General features: G+C 43.4%; 1 protein-coding gene across 1 annotated transcript; it reads right to left on the reverse strand.

The window, feature by feature from the left end:
- Positions 1–1,279: 1,279 nt before the first annotated feature.
- Positions 1,280–9,108, reverse strand: LOX (lysyl oxidase). Its single transcript, XM_075136837.1, has 7 exons — positions 8,678–9,108; positions 8,355–8,599; positions 7,775–7,883; positions 6,390–6,527; positions 4,144–4,300; positions 1,636–1,731; positions 1,280–1,497 (listed from the first exon to the last, which is right to left on the reverse strand). The coding sequence occupies exons 1-7, from the start codon at positions 9,106–9,108 to the stop codon at positions 1,378–1,380; spliced, it is 1,296 nt and encodes a 431-aa protein (XP_074992938.1). The 3' UTR covers positions 1,280–1,377.
- Positions 9,109–9,360: the final 252 nt, after the last annotated feature.

The following is a 9,360-nucleotide window of genomic DNA, read 5'->3' on the forward strand; positions in this document are numbered from 1 at the left end:
GAACTAAGATGGGGAGATTAAGGATTAAATGCGTAAAGCATAAATTTCCCTTCCACATGAATGTGAGCAGAGACCGTGTTCCTAGAAGTACCAATTAGTCAGTGCTGTTACAGAGAAATGCTTTAAAAGCTCCTGCCACAGGTCCACCAAAAATAATCACTCATGACTTGCAGGACGCCTGTTGTTCTTTTTCCTCCATTTCCTGCAAGTCTGACCACTTGGTCAATGCTGAAGCCATTTAACTTGTCGCGTTTATGACCAAAGTGTGATTACAAATACAGATCTCCACACTGACATGAAAAAATGTTTCTCATTTTAGCCTCATTTAACTACTGGTTTCCAAGTACAAGGTAAGCAATGAATACTTTAAAGGCTAATTAAGCAATACTCACATTAATTAGGTATATTTGTTTCACTGATGCTGTTATAGCACACTATGCTGGTCATTTATTTTACTTTTCATTTACCGATCTGGAATTTATCTCACATGAACCTCTATACAATGCTAATACTCACTCCTTATACAATCCAAATGAAACCATTGATAAATATTTTGTATGAGCAACCAATATATTATCCTGAGAACTGCTTACCTCTGTGTTACAGAAGACTGATTGCTTTTTGTATGTGTGTTTCACAGATACTAAGCTACAGTAGATCTACCATGAGAACACTAATTAAATGAATTTGCCTTTTTGGAGGGAAAAAAAAAACGTGTAATTGTGGCATTGTTTAAACTTTTAAAGAACTAAACTGTAAATGGAGTGTGTCTGGAAGAACTGTTTCAGGGAGGATGGCTGCTGTGTCAGCCGCAGCAGCAAAGTAACATATATGTGTGGGATTTTGCAGAATGTTTGAAGAGCTCTGTAACTGCTCAACAGTTCTGTGTGGATGCTATAAATGGGTACTGAATGAGCCCAGAAAGGTTTTAGTGCAAATACAAAGAAGGCATGAGCCAGAGGTAGTTATCTAGCAGCCCAGACGTAGCAGCAATCTTGAAAGTGCTATATATCCTGTTGGCACGATTGCAAGAGCAAAATTCTCACTTGTGATTGTTTTTCAAGACTAAATAATTTTTAAAAATCAGTGCTAGCCTTATGGAAATAGTTTAATTACTGGAGGTAAGGATTTGAAAGCTATGCAGCTATCAATAGCGAAGCAACAGTTCCCATCATTCTTGCCAAAAAAGACCTTTGAAAAGTACCATCTGAATTTTGAATTAACACACTAGATCCTGAAACCCAAGAAACAACAAACTGAAGAAATTGATATCTCTAGAATTAAGAGCGGGAGTTATTTTTTCAATATAAAATAAATGTCTAAGCTTTATAAATCTGTTTGTCAACTTTAGTATTATGAATATAAAACAGAATGTACTTACGGTGAAATTGTACAGCCAGAGGCATATGCATGGTGGCCTGTATAGCGTATATCGCAGCGTACTATATTGTTGGAGTAATCAGATTCAGGCACCAAATAGCTGGGGTTTACGCTCACCTTAAGGGGAGAAAGCACAGTATTGTCTACTTCCAGGTTTGAGTTCGTAAGTTACATTCAAAAGAACGTATGCATATGATTTGCTTCTTTAAAAAATGACAAAAAAACCCCAAATCTTCCCACTCCCAATACCCTTACCTTCAGAATGTAATTTCCAGGTTTTACATCTGTAATATCAATCCACTGGCAATCTATATCAGCATTGTAAGTGTCATAGCAGCCAGGGCTCAGTCCCTTAAAAATGAAGTTAAGATGGATGTCAAAAAATCATTAGGAATAGTAACATTCTAGACATTAGGGACACTCAGACTGAAGTTCACTTAACCATCACATTTCACTAAGAAAATTACCTCACGAAATGAGGCTTATCTTTTCTTGGCTTTTTATTTGAATATCTAATCTAGAACACATAAGTCTAACATATCATTTTTATAGACAGCACTGTATTACTACTGCATAAGAAACACCTATACTATTGATAGTTGTTCATCTGTGAGATACCTGTATTTTATCTGTATTTTATTATCACTTGTTACAGTACTCCTTTTACGTAAATATTGTTGATGCTATTACTCACTGTTCTTTACAAAAGGTGAGAATAAAATCAAAACTGACCAAAGACTGGACCAAAATATCTGGATATCTCAAGTAAATAGTTTCTGAGGTCCTTGAGAACAAACTTGATCACTGTGTTGGAACCTGTCTCTACCCTTAGGAATGATGCAACTTTTTGCTATAGATGTACCCTGCTAAAGTGCCATCTTTGACTAGTAGAGTCTAGGGCCATTTTCACATTGAGTTTTGCACAGAAATGGCATCTCTTCAGGCAAATAGCGACACAAGAATCTGCGAGAACTGAAAATGTAGCCTTTCTTCCAGAGGAACCTTTTCTGAAAACTTCTTTGCTGTTAGGAACATTAGTAAGAATCTCCATATATGACTCTATCAGTGGTTCAAATCTGGTGGTTTTATCTGCGGCCGATACAGATTGCTCTAGGCAAAGCTGATCAGCGTTCTGGCGACACACAGAATGCACAAAACCCAAGTCCTGCAGGAATTCCCTCTTGACCCAGCTGGTGATCAGCTCAGACTCTCGCACGTATGTGCCAAGTCTGAGGCTGGAGGAAAGTTTTACAGTCCAATTACAAACCCCTGAAATATGGGCTTGCAGTGGAAACACTGACACAGCCATGATTCTAGTGACACAAATAATCCAGCTGTAAAATATGTATGTTGCTTAGTTTGATGTCATACTCTACAGAAGGAGAAAAGATATTCATAAAACCTCTTCAAAGCCTTTATGTATTGCAGATCATTCATTATATTTAAAATTCAAGTGTGGACACGTCAGCCAGTGAAGCATAGCTGTCATTTCTCGGTGATAAAATAACTACCTCCTAGATTAAAAACTGCAGAATAAGGGATACAAGTTTATGTATAAGTATGGCCACGCTGAGTTAAACCACAGATCCATCAAGCTCAGTGTCATGTCTCTGACAGTGGTCAGCAGCAGATGCTTGAGGAGAAAAGAACATAAGAAATGGGATGTGTAATGTCCTTTACCCAGGCAAATTCTTTCCACCAGGTATTTAACTGTATTTAAGACATGGCGTACCATCAGATTTTTGTGTTTAATAGCCTCCATTACTTTGTTTAAATTTTTTTTGAACCCGTGCAGATATTTTTGATCTCTGCAACATCCTATGGCAAGGAATTTAATACTTTACTCATGTGCCAAAACAGCAGTTCTCTCTGTTTTAAAGCTGTTGTCTGACAGTTCTTTTGGATATCCTCAAATTCTTGTACTGTGAGAAACAGTGAATATCAACAATTTCCTCTTTCCATCCAGAACCACTCGAGATTTGGTATCATTTCTGGTTTTCCAAATGGAATAGTCTATGAAATCTCTTAGTGTGATAGCCATATTACACTGCTGATCATCCTTGTTCTCCTGGGGTTGGTTAGTTTGCTTTTTTAGGCTTTTCTGTAGCAGTTTTGAGAGGTGGTGACCAGAATTCCATGCAGTATTTAAGGTAGGAGTCTATCACGGATTTATATAATATCATTAATGGTACATTCCACTTTTTATCTATTCCTTTAATAAGCCCTAACACTTTGCTTTACATTTGTGCATGACCCATCATAATGTTCACATGGCTGCCATCCTCTTTAACAGCCTTCTATACATGCATAAAACTATGCTGTAAGTTTTCTGTGTTGGACTGCTAGCCAGTAGCTATTGGTATTGCCTCATGCCCTGCAAGGGAGAAAATACTAGCTATGAACTCTGGGACTAGCCAAGGACATCACTGAGCAGTTTGTGGGGGATGAACGCTGGAAACAACTACTTTACTGACTCTCTGGAGTTCCCTTTAGCTCGCTTAACCAGTCCTATAACCACAAGAACAGTTCAGTTACCAGGGATGCTAGGCTAATGAGTGTCCCTGCACTTTAATGAGACACCCATATTTAACAGCACCTGCATAAATTATAAGTCTCCAAGTTGCTATCCTGGCCTCTGTGATGGAGAATTTCAGAGCTAGTTGGGGCATCAGATAATTCAGGGCATCAGATGATTGGTAGAAAAAATACCCAAGATAAATTAGAGGGGAAAAAAGCCTTGGTTGTCTCCAAACCAACTCTTACCTGCGTATGCGCTGTACATGCATACCGTCTATAATATCCATAATCACAGGAGGTATCTTCAAGACAGAAACTTGCTTTGTGTCCTTCAGCAACTTTTCTGTGTGAGCTTGCATCCAACAAGTCATAGTGGCTGAATTCATCCATGCTGTGATAATGTCTATTAAACCATAGATACACCATTAAAGATGGATCAGATCTTTTCAATAACATTGACAATAATGTATTCCTATTTGATCTACTTTTTGTTTGATCTGGACAAATTTTATTTATTACACAGAACTTGTGTGTTAGTATACGTTCCTATCATTTTCATTATTCTAATTTTCAATGACTATAAAAATGCCATCTTCTATAAATAAATAACAGATTTTAATTTGTTAAGTGATAGACTCCAGAGCAGCACTGTTTTTCCAAAATTTTCTGCTTCAGCTCTTTTCCAGTAACAATAGCAAGTATTATATAGTTCATATTTGAATTGTACATCTTATAACTGCCTTTAGTCAGAGTTTCGCGAGGAATGCTTACATACCCTTGCATACTATAAATTCCAGGGAATTTTGCCACTTGCTAGCAAAACCCCAACAATTTACTTTCACATTTCTATGGCCCTCAATCAATGTAACACATTCATAACATTAGTGAAAACAAAATCTGCGTAAAGGAACCAGCTTCTGTGTACTGGCAATGCAGGTCTCATCCGATGCCAACTATTTTTGTAGTCTACTCCGTTTCAAAAGTGTGTATGCTTTTGATCTGGGCACAGTGATGCATTTTTCTTGCTCTCATACAAAGTGAGTTCTAGCTCTTACTGTGGACTTGAACACCTATTATTCTTGTAGTTTCACTTTTTCCAAACACCTTGAAAACTAAACTTGTACTGTCTACCTGCACTTTGTCTGTGCAGCATTTGGCTGCTTTCAGCTCAAGAGGTATGTGAAAAAGATACAATTAAACAGAATTCAAACATGTTGTTAAAACGAAGAGGAGCACAGAATCTCACAAGCATGCAGGTCAAGTACACTAAAACTGGTCCACAAATAATGATGACTAACACTGAAGTCTGATGGCTAGCCAAACTAATTGGCAGTTATAGTTCATTTCCAAATGAGCTTGTTTCACTGTCATGGAAATGATCACAAGAAATGCATTTTTTTGTAGGCAATGTATTTTCTGTCCAAGAACGGAACCAACATCAGAGGCACTTTGCATCTGGATAACCATAGCTGGGCTATCGTGGCAGAGTAAGAAACTGCTATTCTAGAAATAGAAGATTTCAATTGCTCTCTGTCCATTTCATCCATTTATCAACTTTGTAAGCACCGGGGTTGGGGTTTTTTGTTGGTGGTGGTGTTTTTTTTCAGGGGTGGGGGTTAATGAAAGCATTTATGCAGCTTTTTTTTGTTTTGTTTGATTTAGTTTTAGCTCTTTGATCCTTAAAAGATTTATAAACCAGTGATATCAGTCTTTTCTTGAAAGAATTTGTTCTAATGATACTGATTTTTCATTCAAAGCTTAAAGCCTCTGAAGCTAGAGAGAAATATTCCATTCATTCCAGGGGCCTTTAGATCAAGCCCACATTACATATTATTTTTTTAATAGAAAAATATTAAGTTATCACTTACGCTCTACTACATTTGCCTTGCCATGTTTCCAGCAATTTTGCTATTTCTAGAGCAATACTGCTACATGAAAGCATCACGATGTAATAAGGATATTGACAATGGGATCAGTCAACTCATATCTTCTCTTTTCCATATTGATCAGACCATTCCTTGTCAAGAACTAACTCACGAAATTCAGGTCAAGAAGTATGGGTCAATGTTTACAATGACGTATTATAGGGAACATGCTAGTAAATGTACATTTTAGGGTTTCCACAATTATTTTAACGTGATTGGGACTTTTATTTCCTGGTTCTGCTTAAATTTAACTGGACTATAACCTATGTAAAATATACTTAAAGGGAGAAGGTGCCACTGTCAAAACCTATTTGAGACTTGTATTTATAATGAATTTATACTTGTAAGAGTTTTATGCTTATAGATAAGCTTCATATCCATTTTGGTTTCATGTGGCTATATAAAGAGTAATTGCCACTACCATAAAATTAATCAGACTGTAAAAGGCTGAAGTTTCCCCATGGCTTCCCCCCGCTTCACTGCAGTTTTAGAAAATGTCACCTTATCAGTGACAAGTTGTTAGTGAAAAAGATAATTAGAAGGTACCATACTGAGCACTTCACTCACTGGTGACAGCTGTGCCACTCCCATGAATAACGGGGTCTGCTGGGCAGAAAATCTGACGTGCCTTGATTTTTCACTCTTTGGGGGAATCTCAGGAGCACCCGATTGTCATAGTCTCTAACATCTGCTCGATAAGCTGAACTGTAATAATGTAAAAAAGAGCTGTAAGTATATGCAAGAAACACTTTAAAAAAACCTTTGTATTGTCTCAGAAGTAACTGATAGCACAGACCTTTTCTCCAAAGCTCTCGCATTGGAGATGCACAGGATTTCCACATGGTGTGCTAGGAAGTGTCTGGTGTCAGACCAAGACCTGAGCAAGTTTGACCACTGACTCTCTGCCTCCATCTTTGAAGCAGATCACCACTTAGTTGTAAAATTACTCTGGTACCAAAAACCCAATTTCATTAGTTGATGTTAACCAAAATAACTCACTGTGTATGTAAGATCACACAACAGGTGTTTGTTTCTTTTGTAACAAAAATGAGTAAGTATATGACTCAGGCTATATTTTCCTATTTCACATAGCTATTATCTATAGTATTTTAAATACTGGAATATTTTAATCAATTGATAGCCAGGAAGAACATTTCAATTAGTCTTCACTATAAAGTTAGCATAAAAAATACTGCTTCTTATGCCACGTTTTCTTTTTCCAGCAAGTAAAGGAAGAGCATGACCCTGGAAACAGCCTGACATCAATTAACGATGCTGGTAAATAAATAAATCTGTTTTGCATGATAAGGTATCAAACAAGTTAAAATGGTTAAAAACAGGCATGTTGATTTCTTTCCAAACAAAACAGGAAAAATCCCTCTTTGCCAACTGGACAGCACCTAACTTCATAGCAAAGTTGTTATTTCAACCCATTAAAAGACTTTGAAACACTTTTCAGGGAGATTTTAGTCTTAGGAGACGTTACAAGGCACAGGCCCAGAAACAATTAGCATGTTATAAATTTAATAGTAACTTGTGCTGGTTAAGAATAAGGGTTTTTTTTAAATGGAGTAGAAAATTATCTGGTTGGATTAGAGGAGGGAGATGAAAATCACCAGATTCAAGTGGGTTTTTTAGGTGCCTCCATTTTGCAAAATTCAGATACGTTCAAATGACCCTGATAATAGAAACGTGCAGTATAACTTTTCACAAAATGTAGGTTCTTCAAAGTATCTGTAGTTTGTCTCTTTAATATGGCGGTATTGTTTTCTTATCTGCACACCTTACCATCTACCACAGGCTTAGAAGAAGGTTACAAACTGGGCTATGTTTCCTCAGGCCCTCCAGCCTCACTTCTCTCCACTCTTCACCGTGCCCTCAGGTACTCTGCGGTGGGCACAGGAGCACAAGAACAGGCACAGTGAACAGGCAAAAGCTGGGGTGATGCCTACCTTGCCAGGCAGTTTTCCTCGGCAGCGCATCTCAAGTTATACATGGACATCCTCTGGACATATGTGGACGCCTGGATGTAATAGGGATCCGGGACTAAGTCAGGGAGACCTGCAGTTCATCAAACCAACCACATAACAGCAAGATCAACCCAGGACACGTCTGCAAACACTTGGCTTCCATCCCAACCGTTAGGAGCCGTCTTTTTTCTGCGGACCCCTACCCCCCATGAAGCTCGCTCTCCCTTTTGCTCTGGCCCTTCGGCTTTTCTCAAAGACCGCATCACAAGCACGACGCCCGGCCCCCCGCGGGGGGCTTCCCGCCGTGCCCCCCGCAGCTCGCCCCCCGCAGCCGCGGGGACTGCTGCCCACCCGGCTCCCCGCGGGCCGGGAGCCCTGCAAGCGCCTGGCCGGTCAAGTTTTGCCTCGAGCGAGGGGCCGGCAGGGCCGCCGACCCCCGTACCGCATCCCGTCGGGACGCGCCGCGCTGGCAGCGGCGTGCGCGGGAGAGCGGGGCGGCGCGGCGGGGCCGGGGCCGGCGGGAGGGGAGGGACGGGACGGGACGGGAAAGGAGGGCTCTTACCATACTGGAAGTAGCCGGTGCCGTAGCCGGGTCTGTACCTGCTGCCCTGGCGGGGCCTCTCGTAGGTGTCGTAGTAGTTGTAATAGGGGTTATCGTCCGTGTACTTGTAGGGGTTGTAGGGGTCGTCCCCCACCATGACATCTTCCCGCCCGGGTCTGAAGCTGCTGAGGGGCGGCAGGTCGCCGGCCCCGGTGCTGCTCCGGTTGCCGTCAGTCCCGGTGCCGCCGGCGGGGCTGGTGGGGGCGCTGGGTCGGGACGCCCCCGGGGGTGCGCTCCTGGCCGCCCCGGAGGCCGCGGGGGTGGCGGCCGCTTGGCCCCGCTGCCCGGCGGCGGCCCGACCCCCGGAGGGAGCCTGGTAGCCGGCCTGGAACCAGTGCCGTGCGCCGGAGCCCCCCCGGCTGCCGGCGGCGGGCTGGGACTGCGCGGCGGCGGGCTGGGGCTGCGCAGCGGCGGCGGCGGCGGCTCGGGCGGCGGCTCCCCGCGGCAGCGTGCCGTTGTTCCGCAGCAGCAGGATGGGGCTGCCCGCCGCCTCCGCCGCCTGCCTGCGCCGGGGGGGCTGGTACTGCGAGCCGAGGCTGAGCAGACTGTACACCTGCCCGTTGTTCTCCCACTGGATCCGCTGCCTCCAGGTGGCGGGGGGCGGCGGGGGGTCGCGGCGCGGCGGCGGCTGCTGGCAGCCGGCGGGCCACAGGCAGCTCCAGTAGATGCACGCGTGGAGCTGGGCGAGCAGGAGCCCCGGCGGCGCGAAATGCATCTTCTCCTCCTTCCTGGGTGCCGGCGGGGGAGAGGAACGGGCGAAACCGGGGGGCGAGCGGAGAGCGAGGGGCGCCTTCCTGCCCGGGATGGGGCGGGGGGGTGTGGGGAGGCCGGGGGGTGCGGGCTGCGCCTCTGGAAGGCTTAGGCGGGCAGCGGGGTCTCAGGCGCGGCGGCACCCGGGCGGTGCCATCGGACAGGTCGGGCCGTCGGGAAGGAAACCCGGCCCGGGGGAGGCGGCGGGAGCGGCTTT

This window comes from Calonectris borealis, chromosome Z (genome assembly GCF_964195595.1).
Source record: "Calonectris borealis chromosome Z, bCalBor7.hap1.2, whole genome shotgun sequence".
NCBI lineage: Eukaryota > Metazoa > Chordata > Aves > Procellariiformes > Procellariidae > Calonectris > Calonectris borealis.

Bases quoted from the DNA above. Each gene is read 5' to 3' on its own strand.
- LOX (XM_075136837.1), bottom strand. From the start codon at position 9,108: ATGCATTTCGCGCCGCCGGGGCTCCTGCTCGCCCAGCTCCACGCGTGC. The intron at 4,301-6,389 runs GTGAGTGAAGTG...ATGGTTTAATAG, and splicing joins GAGTGGCACAGCTGTCACCA to ACATTATCACAGCATGGATG. The intron at 1,732-4,143 runs GTAAGAGTTGGT...TTCATTTTTAAG, and splicing joins CATGTACAGCGCATACGCAG to GGACTGAGCCCTGGCTGCTA.